General features: G+C 38.6%; 3 protein-coding genes and 1 pseudogene across 6 annotated transcripts; 2 read left to right on the top strand and 2 right to left on the bottom strand.

The window, feature by feature from the left end:
• The first annotated feature begins 893 nt into the window (after positions 1–893).
• Positions 894–2240, top strand: LOC108611601 (zinc carboxypeptidase A 1-like). Its single transcript, XM_018004329.2, has one exon. It carries the CDS (start codon positions 922–924, stop codon positions 2200–2202), a length of 1281 nt encoding a protein of 426 aa, XP_017859818.1. The 5' UTR covers positions 894–921; the 3' UTR covers positions 2203–2240.
• Positions 960–8818, bottom strand: ppk16 (pickpocket 16). Its single transcript, XM_018005072.2, has 6 exons — positions 8364–8818; positions 7996–8298; positions 5244–5707; positions 5006–5174; positions 4843–4943; positions 960–4785 (listed from the first exon to the last, which is right to left on the bottom strand). Exons 1-6 carry the CDS (start codon positions 8816–8818, stop codon positions 4667–4669), a joined length of 1611 nt encoding a protein of 536 aa, XP_017860561.1. The 3' UTR covers positions 960–4666.
• Positions 3170–4575, top strand: LOC108611602 (zinc carboxypeptidase A 1 pseudogene; annotated as a pseudogene).
• A 75-nt stretch (positions 8819–8893) lies between the features above and the next one.
• On the bottom strand, positions 8894–13477 carry ppk11 (pickpocket 11). 4 transcript variants are annotated; one of them, XM_089463787.1, is made up of 6 exons: positions 13428–13477; positions 12428–12656; positions 10627–11915; positions 9805–9946; positions 9628–9734; positions 8894–9060 (listed from the first exon to the last, which is right to left on the bottom strand). In XM_089463787.1, the coding sequence occupies exons 3-6, from the start codon at positions 11864–11866 to the stop codon at positions 8894–8896; spliced, it is 1656 nt and encodes a 551-aa protein (XP_089319913.1). In that variant the 5' UTR covers positions 11867–11915; positions 12428–12656; positions 13428–13477. The 4 variants fall into 4 exon arrangements, with proteins under 4 accessions (XP_089319913.1, XP_089319912.1, XP_089319911.1 ...); XM_089463786.1 differs by having other exon boundaries at positions 12302–12656; positions 13391–13460; XM_089463785.1 differs by having other exon boundaries at positions 13391–13460.
• Between the last annotated feature and the right edge of the window lie 3970 nt (positions 13478–17447).

Here is a 17447-nt window from a genome sequence, read left to right as displayed (position 1 = left end):
CAGATACAGATACAGATACAGATAGATAACGATACAGAATACAGATATCAGATACAGATACAGATAACAGATACAGATACAGATACAGATACATATACAGATACAGATACAGATACAGATACAGATACAGATACAGATACTAATACAGATACAGAATACAGATACAGATACAGATACAGATACAGATAACAGATAACAGATACAGATACAGATACAGATACAGATACAGATACAGATACAGATACAGATACAGATACAGATACAGATACAGATACAGATACAGATACAGATACAGATACAGATACAGATACAGATACAGATACAGATACAGATACAGATACAGATACAGATACAGATACAGATACAGATACAGATACAGATACAGATACAGATACAGATACAGATACAGATACAGATACAGATACAGATACAGATACAGATACAGATACAGATACAGATACAGATACAGATACAGATACAGATACAGATACAGATACAGATACAGATACAGATACAGATACAGATACAGATACAGATACAGATACAGATGCAATTAGTTATAAATATCTAGACCTTTGTGTTATTATTCTAGCTGCATTCATTCATGATTGTATTCACTGTAAACCTAAGTTTTTTATGATTAGATTGGAACGTCGACGAATTTAAATTTGAAGACTTGCATTTTTTTTCATGCCTACGTCGCTTTATATTGATTTACAATCAAGATGTGTTGTGATAGGTGTATTTACTAAGATTATTTTCAATTTTAAGTCTAGCAAAAAACATTTACCTAAAACAAGGACTGTAAATAAAATTTGAACGACTGGACTTATCAGCAAAGTTTCCATCGAATAAGAACACAAAGCAAACCCCTATAAAAGCTCAGCACACGCCTGTTTGCACTTCATAACAACGACAACAATGTCGCTGAACAAGTCGCTTCTTTTTGCCGCGTTGGGGCTTTTGGCCACCTTTGGATTGAGTCAGGCGGAACGCGTTCACTATGACAATTATCGTCTGTATAAAGCCACTTCTGAGAATGAAGAGCAACTGGCTGTGCTGAAGGAACTGGAGGGATCCTCGGACTCCATCATATTCCTGGATGGTGTTCACCTCGTTGGGGCCGATGTCCAGATGGTTGTTGCTCCACACAAAGTGCCTGATGTATTGGAGATTCTGGGCAAAGCTGAGATTAAATATGAACTGCAGTCTAAGGATTTCCAAAAGTCGTTGGATGAGATTGACGAGAAGGTGGCACCCAAGGGTCGCGCAGGCTCGGAATACAATTGGGGCCAGTACTACGAACTGGACGATACGTATGCCTGGATGCAGTCCTTGGCCAAGCAAAACCCAAAGATTGTCACACTGATCGAGGGTGGTAAAACCTATCAGGGTCGTTCAATTCTGGGCCTGAAGATATCCAAGAGCGGCAGCGAGAAGCCCGGCATCTTCATCGAGGCTGGTATTCATGCTCGAGAGTGGATCGCCCCAGCGGCTGCTACCTTTATCGTCAACCAGCTGCTCACGTCAAATGTGGATTCTATTAAGCAGTTGGCCGACAACTACAATTGGTACGTCTTCCCCCATGCCAATCCTGATGGCTATGTCTATACACACACCAAGGATCGCCTATGGCGCAAGACCCGTACACCTTATGGCAGCTGCTTCGGCGCTGATCCTAACCGCAACTGGGGCTTCCACTGGAATGAAGTGGGCGCCAGCGACAGCGCCTGTTCCGATACATATGCTGGACCCAAAGCGTTCTCTGAGATCGAGACTTTGTCCTTGTCGAACTATATTGCCTCGATCAAAGATAAGATTCAGCTCTATGTCTCGCTCCATGCCTACTCGCAGTATCTGCTGTATCCTTATGGCCATACAAAATCGTTGCCCGATAACGTTAAGGACTTCCAACAGGTGTTCAACGCAGCCATATCTGCTGTCTCCCAGCGCTATAATACAAAGTACACTGGTGGCAACATCTATGATGCCATCTATCCGGCAGCTGGCGCCAGTGTTGATTGGGCTTATGGCACCCAGGGTGTGCGCATGGCTTTCTGCTATGAGCTGCGTCCCTCTTCCAACTCTTATGCCACTGGATTTAAGTTGCCTGCTTCCCAGATTATTCCCGCCAGCGAGGAGCTCTTGGACTCTATTACCGCCATGGTTAGTCAGGTGGAGAAATTGGGCTATTTCAAGTAATAATTTCTACAATAAAGGACTCAAATTTTAAAAGCCTATTTGTTACTAGATTATTTATGGTCACATTCGATTGGCAGGAGAATTTATTGGACTAAGAAAATTTCAGTGTGCTCATCGATATCTGTGTAAAGGGTCCCAACCAGAATTTCTGGTCATAGAACGTTATCAATAGATTGTTTCAATTGGTAAAAAAGAGCTATAGGTCCTCATTTATCGCATGCGAACAAAATTCAATAGCATCCATAATACTCATGGGAAATACTCATGAGCCGCCTTGGTTGATAAGATTGATTTAGGATCTGTTAGTCAACAAATTCTTTTAAAACTGTTAATGAATGACAACAACAGCTCATGGTGAATGGCCATGTATTTCTCATTTTAGATAGTAGACAAACTTATTCCTTTCTTACGAATATATTTATAAAAAAAATTTAGATCGTAAATAGAATAGAATACCGTGCTGCCAAATCGCTTGCTCCACACGAGCTTGATGCGCTAAATAGTGCTAGAAGTTTTAGTTTTATGTGTAAAAGATAAGGTGTCAACAGAAATCTTATTAGTTTTCAAACGTACATTAATGAATACGTTCGCGAGTACCTGAATACGCTACGTTCGCCTTCTGTATCAGCACATCAATGTATAGACTGCAAGTCACTGAATGGTGCCGAACTAAACCAACATACTTGATAATTAGTTCAAAGAAAAGGCTCCTGACATGAAAGAAATCCACAAAAAGGGGTTTCAAAAAGTGCAGTGATTTACACTGCAGTAATAAAAGTATTGATAAGGGGTTGGACACAGATTACGCTCTTATTTATGCGCCTAAGAATTGACGTCTTAATCGCAAAGGCTATAAATATGGTTTAGTTAATTGACTTATCAGCGCTTATCAACCTGTTGCGCTATAAGCTCTAGCGACAATAAAAACCAACCACGCGACCTTAAATGGCTAATAACCACGACAACCATGTCGCTGAACAAGTCGCTTCTTTTCGCCCTGTTTGGCCTCTTGGCCACTGTTGGATTGAATGGGGCGGAACGGGTCCGCTTTGACAACTACCGTCTATACAAAGCCAATGCCGAGAACGCCGTGCAGCTGGCTGTGCTGAAGCAGCTTGAAGGATCATCGGATTCCATTTTGTTCTTGGACGGTGTTCACCTCGTTGGAGCCGATGTCCAGATGGTTGTTGCTCCACACAAAGTGCCTGACGTATTGGAGATTCTGGGCAAAGCTGAGATTAAATATGAACTGCAGTCCAAGGATTTCCAAAAGTCGTTGGATGAGATTGACGAGAAGGTGGCACCCAAGGGTCGCGCCAGCTCCGACTATAATTGGGCGCAGTACTATGAACTGGATGATACATACAGCTGGATGGTTAGCCTGGCAAAGATGTACCCACACGTTGTCACATTGATTGAGGGTGGAAAAACCTATCAGGGACGTTCAATTCTTGGTGTCAAAATATCCAAGAGCCTCAGCGAGAAGCCTGGCGTATTGTTGGAGGCTGGCATTCATGCTCGCGAATGGATCGCTCCTGCTGCTGCCACATTCATCATCAATCAGCTTTTAACCTCGAACTTGGATTCCGTCAAGGACTTGGCCGACAATTACAATTGGTACGTCTTCCCCCATGCCAATCCCGATGGTTACGTGTACACCCACACCACAAATCGTATGTGGCGCAAGACCCGCACTCCCTACGGCAGCTGCTTCGGCGCTGATCCCAACCGCAACTGGGACTTCCACTGGAATGAAGTTGGTGCAAGCTCCGATCCATGCTCCGATACCTACGCTGGACCTAGCGCATTCTCTGAGATTGAAACCCTATCGCTGTCGAACTACATTGCCTCGATAAAGGACAAGATCCAGCTTTATGTTTCGTTCCATTCCTACTCGCAGTACCTGCTTTACCCTTATGGACACACAAGCGACCTGCCTGATAATGTAAAGGACTTCCAGCAGGTGTTTAATGCTTCCATCGCTGCTGTCTCCCAGCGCTACAATACGAAGTACACTGGCGGCAATATATATGATGCCATCTATCCGGCAGCTGGAGCTAGCATCGACTGGGCCTATGGAACTCAGGATGTGCGCATGACATTCTGCTATGAGCTGCGTCCTTCATCCAACTCGATCCTAACCGGTTTCAAATTGCCCGCTGAACAGATTATTCCTGCTAGCGAGGAAGTGCTGGACTCAATTACCGCCATGGTTGGTGAGGTCAAGAAGCTGGGATACTTTGACTAAAGAATGAAAACATAGCGGTATGCTATGGATCCTCATTGATATATAGCGAGGGATTTTACTAGATTGTTCAACTACTTTGCATAAATGAGATTTCTTCATTTCCAATAAAATTATTATATTCTGTAGAGGGTTCATACATGCAAAAGTTTTTAGCTATTAATGAAGATTGCTGAATTTTAAGTTTTTTTTATGATTACTTTGATTATCATACTAGACCTAATATCTTTCTCGATTGATGTAGTTAAATATGGGTCGAAACGTGAGAAAGTAAACAAACTCAAAAGCCGTGACAATGCTGAAGCCTAGAATTAGGCCAAGGAGACCGCCAAATGACGCTGAAATAAGAAAGTATATTAAACAGCTATGGGAGGTATCAATGGACAAGAGCTTACCCAATGATGAAAGCCAGTTCTGAAAGATCTCCATACGATATCTGGTGGACATCAGGTCGCTATAAAAGACGTGCACCAATATGCTATCTGTGTGATTCGAGCTGTAATTCGAATGCAGTAGATCAGCTTTACCACACGTTTAATATTTTAAGGAAAGTCTTGCCTGTTGGCCATTTTGTTGCGGGAGTAGCTGGCGTCCAGCCGGCCCATAGTGCTCTCGGAGCCATATTGATTCGACTCGCAGTCCGGCAAACAATCGCAGGGAAAATTTTTCGTATTGCGTACTATGGAGTACGGAGCGTCTAGGTTGGCCAGGGCGCGTGAGAAGAAGCCTAATTTCAAAATTAAGAAACGCATTCAGCACGACAGCCTTCGATTCGGCTCAATCTTTTTCTACTCACGCTTGGTTTCGAGCATGCAATTCATGTCAAGCACGCCGCAGATCTTGATGGTGCCATTGTTGATCAGATAGGCGGGCAGGCAGCCGCAGCGCTGAAGAGTCATCTTCATCCTGCATTCGAACATGCAGTTGATGAAAGAATAGCGTTTAAGGCCATCCAACTTGCGCTCGCTGCCAAAGAGGCAGTTCCTCCAGCGCAGGTCCATCTGACGAATGTCCTTCGTGGCATACGTTGACGCTGGGTTGATGCGCACGAAGCTCTCGCGAGTCGATGTAACTACCTTGGTTTCGGAATTCTCGTCCGGAAAATTATAGGCATCATGAATGAGCAGACGAAATCCAAATCCACTAAAGAAGGTGCCGTAATAATCGGCTACCATCGGATCAAGCAGGACAGATAGACCCGTCGTATAACCACAGCCAGTTACGCGATAAGGGCGCTTGGGCACTTGGTAGGCGATTTTACTAATAGACAGATTAAATTGATGAGGTTACAGGTAAAGAAAATAATTTAACTACTACAACGCTGTCCATATTCGATGAACCAGTCTGGCAACCATATACCTTTTTACAGAGATGGGCACAATACGCCGTATAGAATCATGGTCACTATATGAGAGATATCCTATTAAAAAAGTGATGTCAAGAAATCTACATTTCCGTTGAATATAAGCAGAATGCGTACATCTTTGCCGATCTAGCGTTCCTTTATATTTTTTAATGTTAACTCATTATTATAGCCATTTGAATATCGTAGCTGGGTGCGACTGTTGGGTCAAATATTGAGATACTAATTATACTGAGATTTAGTCGGCTTCTGACATATTGTAGTTTAGGTCGGACAGGAGATCGTCTACTACAAAGGGAATGAAAATTAAACATCGCTTTTATTTCTATCAATATATCAATTATAGATATATCCTCATATTTAGATCAATTTTGACATATTATATTCAAATTTACTATTTATTTATAAAAAAAAAAAAAAAAAAAATACTAACAAGTAAGAAAGCTCTAGTCGAGACTGCCCGACTATAAACACGCATTGGCTACATTACACTGCAGTGGTGGCTTGGTATGGGATATTAATTGTTTAATAACTTTTCTTATGGGACCATCTTCATGAAACTTTTAAATTATGATTAAAACATGAATATGCATGCATGTGCACAAGTTTCTAGTATTTGAAATACGTTTTCTACAAAGGAGAGGGTGAGGGGGTGAATATAGAGGTGAAGAGTAAATTTTAACAAAAATCAAAATTCTATAAAGTACATATGAATCTATATTTACTCTAGATCTAAAGATGTAGCAGATATACATTTTTTACTGGTTTTCGATAATGTTTCTAATCGATAACAAAATAACAGGGCAAAGCAAAACTTGATATGCGCGTGGTACACACGGACCTAGGAAAAAAGTTAAGTCTCTCTTACATCTTCTGAGATCGAAGGAAGGACAGACGGACAAAACTAAATCGACTCAGCTCGTCGCCCTGATCAAGAATATACATATGTTTATGCTTTATGGTGTCTGCCACGTCTCCTTCTGCCTGTTACCTACTTTTAACAAAACCATTATACCATTTTCAATGGGTTCATGTAACAAGATTCGAACCCTGAATCCTAAGTTGGAAAACTACAGTTAGAGAATGGAGCTATTCAATAATTTGTTCGCTATATTCTCACTTTGTGAATAAATTGATGTCTTAAAGTATCTAAAAAGATGAAGAATCTTTCCAATTTAAATATAATACAAATTTGTATTACGCGAATATCGCAAATGAAATCTACTGAAAAGATTTCCAATTTATTGATCAAATACGGCTGTTCTTATTCGATTCCCCATTTATACTATTTAAACGTTGCAGTCGGGCATTACTGCGGAATACTCATTCACATCCCATCAGCAATTTAGCAGCTAAGTTTCGCTCTAATACTGAAAAAAAATTCAGTTTTTTCCCGACTTTCCACACTTCTACTAGGCGTAGACACTTCATTTTTGATCAGTTCTTAGAACAAGCTAACGGTACCCTAATTGCAAAATTTGAATGCTTACGCTCAAAAATTTTAGAATTACAGGGTATTTTTCGATATGCCACGATAGAGGAGGTTACTAATAGCTTAACTTAAATTTGAAGCTTCTGGCTATTATACTTTAGGAGATATTAACATTTGCGGTTTGCCACGCCCCCTGTGGACGGACATATACCCGACAAAACTTTTTGGTCTTGGGTGGTCAGTCCGAGTATATATGAAAAATTTGAGGTCTCTGGCATCAATAGTGCCTAAAATATAGCAGAATTAAAAAATCATCATGGGAGTAGATATATCCGCTCGTGATCTTGGGTGGTCGATGCGGATCTATATTCTAAATTTTAGCTTTCTAGCTCTTCAATTCTGGCATATCGGAAAATATTTTTTCCTATTTGCCACGCCCCTAGTGAACGGATCGGAAAAGTTTTAACACTTTTTAAATCGGAGATATACACGAGTATATGTTCCAAATTTCAAGACTCTAGCTTGAATAGCGCCGAAATAGATTGCGTTCATACGGTCAGACGGACAGACGGACGGATAGCAAGACGGACATTGCACAAAACCAATATACTAATTCACTTTCGTGAATGAGTATAATTATAGTATTATTGCTAGCCATTAAATCCGGCTGATCTGTGCTGAAACAGCACAAATAACTTGTAAGGTCTTGGAAACAGTTAGCCCCATCTATGTACTTCTGCTAGAATGACTTACACTGGGAAGTTGTTGGTCATGGTTGCGAAAAAGTTGAAGCTGCAGCAGATGCCCTGTATGGTGACGATGCGCTGAAACAGACTCTCGCAGCGCGTCTTGATGCCCTTCCAAATGCAGCGGGAAATCATGTCTAGACAATCGGGAGACAGGCGATTCATCAGTTCCGTAAGCGTAATATTATTCAATCTCAGTATTCTATCGTAGATTTCCAGTGAACTATTGTTAACTGTGCGGCCGGCGGGAAATAAAGTTAGATTAAAGAGCTCTTGTAGCTCCCCTTTGGTTACATTCGGCGGCAACTGCCTGAAGAATTTCGGAATAATAAATATATTGGATTTTTTGGCTAAAGATTCTTCTGTGCCACTCACATGTGCTCCATCAGCATTAACGCTTTCGTTTTGGACACCCTGTTGAAGTTGCATATGGTTACTGCTGGAAAGGGTATATTCCAGGTGGGAAAGTGCGAGCTCTCGATGACAGTCACCGTGGGTGTCTTACGATTCGAGTACCAGGAGGTAAGCACCAGGGATACGGCACTAATGATAGCTGCTATGACGACGCCGAGCCAAAAGCAACGCTCGTTTCGGCTGATATCCGGCCGTGTAATATAGCTGAAGCCGTGCAGTGAGGTGGTCTGGCAAAAATTACGCAAACTTTCCCTAAACCAAATTCGTATCTCTCGAAAGTGATAGATTCTCCATTGCTTGGACGTTTTCTCGATGTTGTTTATGCTGCTGCTTTTATGGTGCTCGGTCGGTTTGCTCTGCAGTTGTTGCGACTGAACCAATTGCATATCGAAGATGCGTCGCTTCTTGAAGGCCATGGTGACCAGCAGGAGGTGCTTCGGGCAACTGACTGAACGGACTCTATGTATTGAAGGCTGGCTAATTGGCTTGTGCTAATTAGCCTTCGTGCCATTAGCTCGCTGCTGACGACGTCGCCTGTAGCGTATTTGCTGCCGAGTTAGCCAGTTACAAGTGGGTCGCACACACACAAAGAATATCAGCTCGAACACAGATACGAAACTACAGCCCATAAATAGGCCGGTGATGCCGCCAAAGGTACCTGTCACAAAGCAATTGATAGGTTGTTTATTAAATATAGGTCTTAATGGTCGTTAGCCACAGTACAACTTCGCTACAACGAACAAGCTTTAGGGTATTTCCTTCGAGCTGAATTTTATAAAGCTTTTCCAAATTATCTCTTATATGAATGTTTTATTTTACCTATAATAAGTCCTTACTGCAGTTTGGGAAGAGGATACTCGGAGTTTTCAATAAATATATCTATATATCTGAAACCTCTCTCTTCAGGCATCTTCAAAATGATTTGTATATTACGAGTCGACTTCAGTTATCATAATAAAAGAGTATGAAATAAATTGTTTTCAATACTCTTCCTTAAATATAAACTCATTTTATTTGGATTCAATGCCTATAGATAGGTGTATACAATATTAAATAATAATAGCTTAGAGAACTGTTAAATGAATAAGGGATCTCAACTTGTCTGTATCCGACTTTTTACTTTATTTAATATGCCATTAAGATCTGACTTTGTATATAAATACTACATAAATGTTTCGGTCTTAATGTATCAGAGTTTTCTATATAGTTGCTCAATCGTACTTACCTATAAAAGTCAGAAAATTCTCATAGACATCCAAACGCACTCGCTCCTCGTTAAATGAATCAAAGTATACGTGTAGTAGGACCTCGTCCGAACCATTAAAGTTCTTGCTGCCATAAAGTAATTATAGATGTAAATAAAGATATCAGTTTAGCTCCTCACTACAAACATCAAACTTACTAGAAGGAAATATTATAATGATTAGCTTGAAACATCGGGTAACTCTCATTGAGGGCTGCCAGATCGATTTGCATTTCATAGCGCTTGAATTGGCAGGACGGCAGGCAATTACAGAAGCGTTGTAGCTGATCCCAGCTGAAAGCTAGAGAAAATATAATTAAATTAAAGCAAAATTTAGCAGGTAAATGCGAATTCTATATTTATCAATTTAAAAAAAAAAACAATTATTTAAAAAATATCCATTTTCTACTTTGAATTGTGAAATAATTTAATCTATTCAATTAAAAGATTATTCATTTTCAAAAAGCTGTCAACTATTAAGAAGTTATTTTCTTGGTGTACATCTTAGTTGATCAATCAATGAATGGGGAACTATGGTCTAGTCGTTAGAAGTCCATGGGAATATATTCGATAGTATGCTAACGAATTAAGAGTCTATTCACTTTTAATTTGTTCACTATAAGATCAGCTCCTACACTAGCTCCTTCAGCTTAATTATAAGAAATGTAATAATTATATATTGTATAAATAGAATCTTATACAAATACAAATCAATAGTTCAATAGGACTAGTCTATTTCATGAGCAGATACATAGTTCAACAGCTTATGAACTAGCAATGAACACGTTCTTCAATTTTCTATATGTTTTCTGCTCTTCTATACTCTATACTCTCTTCTTCTTCTGCCTTCTGTTAAATATTGTTTTCATTTCTTATTTTCTGCTCCCTCCACTTTTCGTCTCACCGCCTTCCCTTTCGGTTCTTCCCTTTTCTTACCATATCTTCCCCGTTCTGTTTAATTCCATGAGTGGAACAACTTACCGACTTCGCTCAGGCATTTCAGTTGTTCCAGTTGACAAAGAGGCCATTGCGGAAGCTTCGGCATGTGGGGATGCACACAGCTGCAAACTTTAAGGATCCGCTCGCTCTCGCACTCTGCTAGGCAATTCGCTTGGCTGTATTTTGGATAGTAGAATAGCAGGCGCTCCTGGCTCAAATAGCAGCCTCTTTTGGCTGGCTTTAAGCCGTCAATATAGGGCGTGGCATGGGTATTGTAAGACCTCAACATGACGTGAGCCTCTGTGCCTCGTGGAAGGAGCGCACGTTCTGTGGCTGCATGAATGCCAGACTGGGCCTCGTGCAGCAGCAACTGGAAACCAGCTGCGGAATGTCGTGAGCTGGCATAATCCTCTAGCTGGCTGGCAAGGCGTAGGGTTAAGCCCTTGGCCGGATTGCCAGCTGTCTGGATGGGTGTTCCGTTGAAGGTGCAACATCGACCCTCAGAGTAGCTCCAGCTGGGGGTGAGCAGCCGATCGCAGCTTTGAACTAGGCCCTGCCACAGGCAGCCCAGGACCTGAGACTCACAAGTCCGTGGAGCCAGGTTCTCCAGCAGCTGAGACCAGCTAATGTTGCCAGATATCCCTACATGCTCATTCCGACTCCAATTGCGCTTAGTTAACCAGGGCAGAGACTGTGGCGGCAAAGTATACTCCTTCATCCTGAGCTGACTTTTCGATATGCGATTCATACTACATATGCTCAACGCCGGGTAGCTCATCGACTGCTCCGAAATAGGCTGCAACATGCTCTCGATATACCTTATGGTGGGCGTCTCCGCGGAGAGGCTATAGGACATGATCAGTACGAGGAGGGAGAGAAGTATGGCCGTGCAGATGAGCAGCCACCAGAGCACACGCTGCCAGGTGCAAGCCCCGACGAATACATGGAATCCATGGATGCTCGACATCTCGCAGTAGATCTCGAAGCCCGTCTTCGATTTGCAGAGGCCGTCGTCATGGCGGGCACGCAGGAAGTTTAGAAATCTGGGCAATGGCAGCTGCTCCAGACGCTTGGAAAATCTCGCACGTTGCGTGCGCCAATATCGCAGGAACTTAAGTCTCTGCAGTATCTTGTGGAACTGCTCACATCGGGTTTGAGGTCTTTCCGGCCTATCGAAGCACTGAAGCGGCATTATCTTGTGCGGTCGCTTGGGTCGCAGATAGGCCTCAAAGTTGATTAGATAGATGGGCTGGGGAGCATCTTTAGCTGGGGTAGTTGGCATTTTGTTTAGTGTTGTTTTTCCAGTTGAATAAGTGATTATATACTTGAACCTGTTAAAGATTATATAATATATTTGACCTATATCAATAGGTATATTATTATTATATTATAAGATATATTTAAAACATATACTATGCTGTATATACTATATATCGAATATATTGTGGAGGAGATGATACGATGTCACTAAAAAGTCAGAAGGAGTTATTGCTGAAGTAGTAATTGTTAAAATCAATATTGCAAATTTAGGAATATCAAAAGGTGGAAAACAAAATTAAGTTTATTACAAAACCTATTATATTACGACTACATATATATATTTAAAAAGATCTTTATAATTTGCAAATATGGGAAATTATAGTTTTACATACAGACTTTAGATTTGTTTGCTCTCTACAAATATAAATATATTCAACATTATTTGATCAGAACTTACGTGATTAACAAAGTTTACCCAAAATAATGTTTATAAGATATTCGATTCACTTTCTCAAACAAATAATTTAACTATTTTAACATCTTACATATTCTATATGTCTTATATATTGGTTTGGAATATAACCTTTTTGGAGTTTCGTTTCACTTGCACCAACCATCTATTCTCGAGTAGCCGAAATTCATTTGCTTTATATGCTTTATAAGTCGTGTATCCCCAAAATCATTAGCGTTACGCCCACTCGTTGGTCAATCGAGCTCGACACGCCCTTCAGCTGTTGAGCATGGCGCTATCAGGCTTTGCTGCTGCTTGATTAGCTCTATCAGCCTCAATATATACCTTCTCACCTTCACACCTGTGAGAATGATTGTAAACAATAGAAAAAAAAAAAAAAAAAAACAATTAAGCATTTGTTTATATGTATGGAAGTAGCTACTGAGAGTACCCAAGCGATAAGCATGATAAATAAATAATAATAGGAAATTGTTTACAGAAAAATATTGCTTCCTATTCCTAAAGAACAGTTGAACACAGCAGATACTGTTATTATTATTGTTATTATTGTTATTGTTGTTATGCATTGCTTAGCTAATGAGTTTATTGTTGCTTTTGTTGTGATTGCTGTTTGCGTAGTGTACATACCCACCCAGTTACCCACTCACCCACCCACACACAACAAGACATCCACACAGTAAGCATGGCTCTCTTTCACCCACTCTTTCTCTCTATTTCTCTTTCTCTCTTGATAAGAAATAAGTTGACATCCTATTAAATATTCAGCACAAGTCACACTGTTCTGTTGCCCTGTAGCCCTGATAGATATATACAAGTATATAGTATACAGCTAGGTATATGCATATGTATATGTATATGTACTCCCCAAATACAGATACATCAAAGTCACGCGCAAATTGGGCGATAGAATTGGATATGGTTTGGTCTATGGCTATTATGGCTATGGGAAGGTGATTCATTAACGGTTGGTCATGCGATATCCACATAGTGTAATATGTATGTCTGTATACATGTATCACTAATCCATATCTATACGAGCAGGGATTTCTATTTAATTTAACTTCTAAGAATTACTTTTACTAGAATACAAAATTTAGCTTCAGAGAATTACTTTTACTAGTATACAAAATTTTGACAGTTACAATTGATAAATGAGAATAGTTGATAGTTAAACCAATTTTATGACAAAAGTTATTTACTCCCGTTATTCTTTTCAAACTGCAACTCCCAACAAACAACATTGAAAGCCTGGTACAATCGATCGGAAAGTACTTAAGGTACAATCACCTTACATTATATTTTTAATATAGAACAAAGATTCTCAATGCTTAATAAATATTTCAGGACGCAGGCTATGTATATTTGCTATAGAGGACCTTGAGCATTCCTGTCAAGTTTAAATTTTTGGAATCCGATATATTAATTAATATATAATATATATATATATATATATATATATATATATATATATATATATATAATATTTTTAGTAGATAGTATGTAGATGATAATAACAATAGCTAATAATGGTTCTGAAGCTAAAGTCGTTGAATTGAAGATAGAGTTCTACGGTTATATACGGCTAATTCGCGTGTTCAAAATATCTTCACATTTTATCAGCTGAGGGCACAAATTTTAAGTTTCTAGCCTCTATCAACAGTGAGACAAAGAGAGAGATAGAGGCGAACCGGAAGCCATCTACAAAACTAGCATACTCTTTTCACTGTCAAGAAAGTGTATAGTAATTTTAAGCCCTCATCAATCAACACCTTAATTTTTGATGATTAAAAAAAGCATTGAATACTTTTAAGCGTAACGTAAAACCCGATTACCACCGAATCGCGTGCAAATATTTGGGTTCACAATATTCAGTTACGAGAAAAGAGTTTGCTTTCGACCGGGGCAAATATTTGGGGTTTCTATGAAAAATTGAATGCCATAAATTTTCGCCAAATCGACGTTCGCATGGCTTTAATTAATTGGATTTTATTATTAATATTTTTTGTCGTATACATATTGCCTTTTGTTGTTGTTGTCTTTGTTTTTTCCTTTCTTGTCCAAATATAGGTGCACGAGCCGGCGCCTAATGATATTATAATATTCTATGAACATTTCGATTCATTCATTTGGCAGCCACGTGCCACAGCAACACATATTGTATGTATATTTATATATTATATTTATTACAAAATAATGTGGCCGATGTCGGGGAGAGATAAGAGAATTGTGCGACAGCTGATCTCAGCGTGCTCTTGGAGCTGGTGGAAAAAAACTGCGAGTGCAACTGAACTTGAAGCCTTAAAATGAAAATTGATGGCGTTTATTTTTAATATATAAGTCAGACTTAACTGTAAACTGTAAGCTGTATCCATATGGCACATATGTATATACATGTATTACGTCATAGAGCACGGTAAAAACCAGGTATTTTTAACGTCTTCGATCGCTTGCTAATTTTGGCTGTGCGTTTTGTTAATTTGACTTTTAAATTTTTTTTTTTTTTTTTTTTCATTAATGACGATAATGATGAGCCCCAGTAAGCCGATTCAGCCGAGTTGTATTTTCTTTTTTTAGCTGCCCCCAGCGACGACGTATTTCGCATTATATTATCTGGACGTTGATTTATATAGACGTAGCGCCTCATTATACGAAACTAGAGCGAGGCTAATCTTTCGTTGTAATTGACGCAAATTGAATATGAGTCGATTTTCAAGCTGTTTTATTTCTGATTTATTTATTGGCCATTTGAGAAGTGCGGACAACGACTTTTGAACCTCCCTACTGAATCAGCGTTTCCCTAGGTCAGGCGACTGCTGCCTATAGTGAAACGTGTCGGCTCACATATGGATTGGGCTATACATAATGCCAACAACAGATTGTTTGCCTTTACGGCTGAAGGTTGAAACAACAATATCATATCACTTTGTTAACTCTGGCGCAGTTCTCTGAATGGATGATGATGAATATAGTTTTACTGAATGTCAAAAGCTTTTTGTTTCTGATATTCGATACAGATGACATGCTAGCGATTATAATCGGCTTTAGGTGCACTATGTAATTTACATCGATCTTAAATGATCTTGCAGATGTTACACTCAGAGAAAAATGTGTTAGATATGGATATATAGAAAATAATCATTGTTTGGTTCAATCACTTCTTTTAAATTTATATGTTCGGATTTAACTTTATTCTATGATCCCACTATATAGGTGATCATACTAAACACATCATTTAAATAACATATATTAAAGAAAATGAACAAAATAAAAAAATAATATTAATTAATTTGATTGCATTATATTTCTAATTAGGAATATTTCTATATACAAGATTAACATGTGGTAGAGAAAATTTCTCTGCATGTACATTCATTATTTATATTTGTTTATAATGTGCTGTTTCTTTTGGTGTAAACTCTTTTCTGTTATACTCGAAACAATATATAATTTAACCCAGACAAGGTTTCTTTTCCTCAGCTCTTCAGTCTTGAACTCGACGTTTTCCTTTGAAGTTGTTTCACCCACAATACAATTAAAATCTGCGTAAATATTGATAAAGCCTTCGCATTAAAATTTTAACAAATAGTAATGACAATTGAGCAATGCGATATTTTTAAATTGCGAGCTAAGTTTTCATGGCAGAATCATATTTAGGCTAGAATTCCTTTTCTTTCCCATATTAATGTACTCTATAGAGCATATTGCTAATTTAATTTCTTTTTAATGATTCAGAACAGAAACGATTTGTATAAATATGCAGCTCTTTACAATGTGCTCGAATGCAAACCAAATGTTGGCGTTTCTTTTCTAGTGCCTATTCGATTCAGATCCATCAAAATGTTTACACGCACATAAATAATACTGTTTTGTTATTCTAAAAATTGTTTTGCTTTTCGGACTTTTTATTTGTTTTATTTAACGAGTATTTTTGCACATTTGCCTCGCGTGATTTTTTTCCTTTTGCTTTTGAGCTCTAAAAATTTGAGCATTTGATTTGGGCGTGACCCTAGATTAGCACATCGTCAAAATGTATAGATGGAGTGATATATATAGAGAGAGATATCTCTATGTGTCTACGTTTGTATTTGAGTAGGGTGTCATATTTGCTGAGCTTATCAGTGCGGCTCGCGCCATTCACATGTTTCTACGTTATTTTTAATGGTAAAAATTCAACAAATATGTGAATATAATTCATCTTGACTAAGCGAATGGCATAACAAAAAGAATGATGGACTGGCGAATGCCCTGTAAAGAATGCACTCTCATAATGAAGTGGACATGCAACAAAAATTATATCTGATTCAAATCTAATTATTTTTTTATTAAATTTATCGTAGTAGAATAGTATATTTTCTGAAGTAGCATACATCTGGAACGTTGAGTCTCTAGATCTCGACCTCATATAAAAAGCAAATTTGTAATATTTAAGCGTGAAGCTTTTTGATTTCATGTTCCTTTGCCGCACTTAATTAATACGGCTTACCTTAAATTTATTTTGCAGAGTATTTTGAACATCTTGATAGCCTCTGCGTATGAAAAACAAATTTCATTTTTGTCAGCATTAATTGTTACCAGGGCAAGACGTACCAGATATTATTTGCAAATGGTTCACATTAATGTTGAACTTATAAATTGAAATTGTCGGCATAATTTATTAAAAATAAACCGAAATTTGTATATATATTGTATATTAAATTATATATACTTCTGTTCTATTATTCTGTGCTGTCAATCTTAGGTGCCATCTACATATTTAACGACCATCTTGGTACTGACGCAATAGCTCACGCCTCTTTCAAGCTATAGCTTCATCGAAATACTCGAGAATTTCTCTGCTAATACTTCTTTATAAGAATTATAGGAATCAGCCCATATTTTAACTATAAAATTTCCCATGAAATTAGTTGTCAACAATTTTTCAATGAATGAATTCATAAAAACCAAAAATTTACTCAGCTTTCGGTAATACTTTTTGCGATTGTCGCAGTTTGATGACGCAGAACAGAGATTTGAAAGATTCAGAAGCTGGCTGGGATTTACATAATACGTATATTTACATAATACGTATATTACAGCCTGTCCCCATTTCTTTTGATACAAATTTAAATGGAATTCAAATTTTAAGAAATTT

This window comes from Drosophila arizonae, chromosome 3, assembly GCF_054131065.1.
Source record: "Drosophila arizonae isolate 15081-1271.41 chromosome 3, UAZ_ARI_1.0, whole genome shotgun sequence".
NCBI lineage: Eukaryota > Metazoa > Arthropoda > Insecta > Diptera > Drosophilidae > Drosophila > Drosophila arizonae.
This window is presented reverse-complemented; position numbering and strand designations above follow the sequence as displayed.

What these genes read in the sequence shown, in the direction of transcription:
- LOC108611601 (XM_018004329.2), top strand. Translation starts at nt 922, where the DNA reads ATGTCGCTGAACAAGTCGCTTCTTTTTGCCGCGTTGGGGCTTTTGGCC.
- ppk16 (XM_018005072.2), bottom strand. Translation starts at nt 8,818, where the DNA reads ATGGCCTTCAAGAAGCGACGCATCTTCGATATGCAATTGGTTCAGTCG. An exon ending in ATGACCAACAACTTCCCAGT is followed by an intron (nt 5,708 to 7,995) that starts GTAAGTCATTCT and finishes TCTGTCTATTAG; the next exon opens with TAAAATCGCCTACCAAGTGC. An exon ending in TTGCATGCTCGAAACCAAGC is followed by an intron (nt 5,175 to 5,243) that starts GTGAGTAGAAAA and finishes TTTTGAAATTAG; the next exon opens with GCTTCTTCTCACGCGCCCTG.
- ppk11 (XM_089463787.1), bottom strand. Translation starts at nt 11,866, where the DNA reads ATGCCAACTACCCCAGCTAAAGATGCTCCCCAGCCCATCTATCTAATC. An exon ending in GAAATGCCTGAGCGAAGTCG is followed by an intron (nt 9,947 to 10,626) that starts GTAAGTTGTTCC and finishes TATTTTCTCTAG; the next exon opens with CTTTCAGCTGGGATCAGCTA. An exon ending in CATTATAATATTTCCTTCTA is followed by an intron (nt 9,735 to 9,804) that starts GTAAGTTTGATG and finishes ACTTTATGGCAG; the next exon opens with CAAGAACTTTAATGGTTCGG.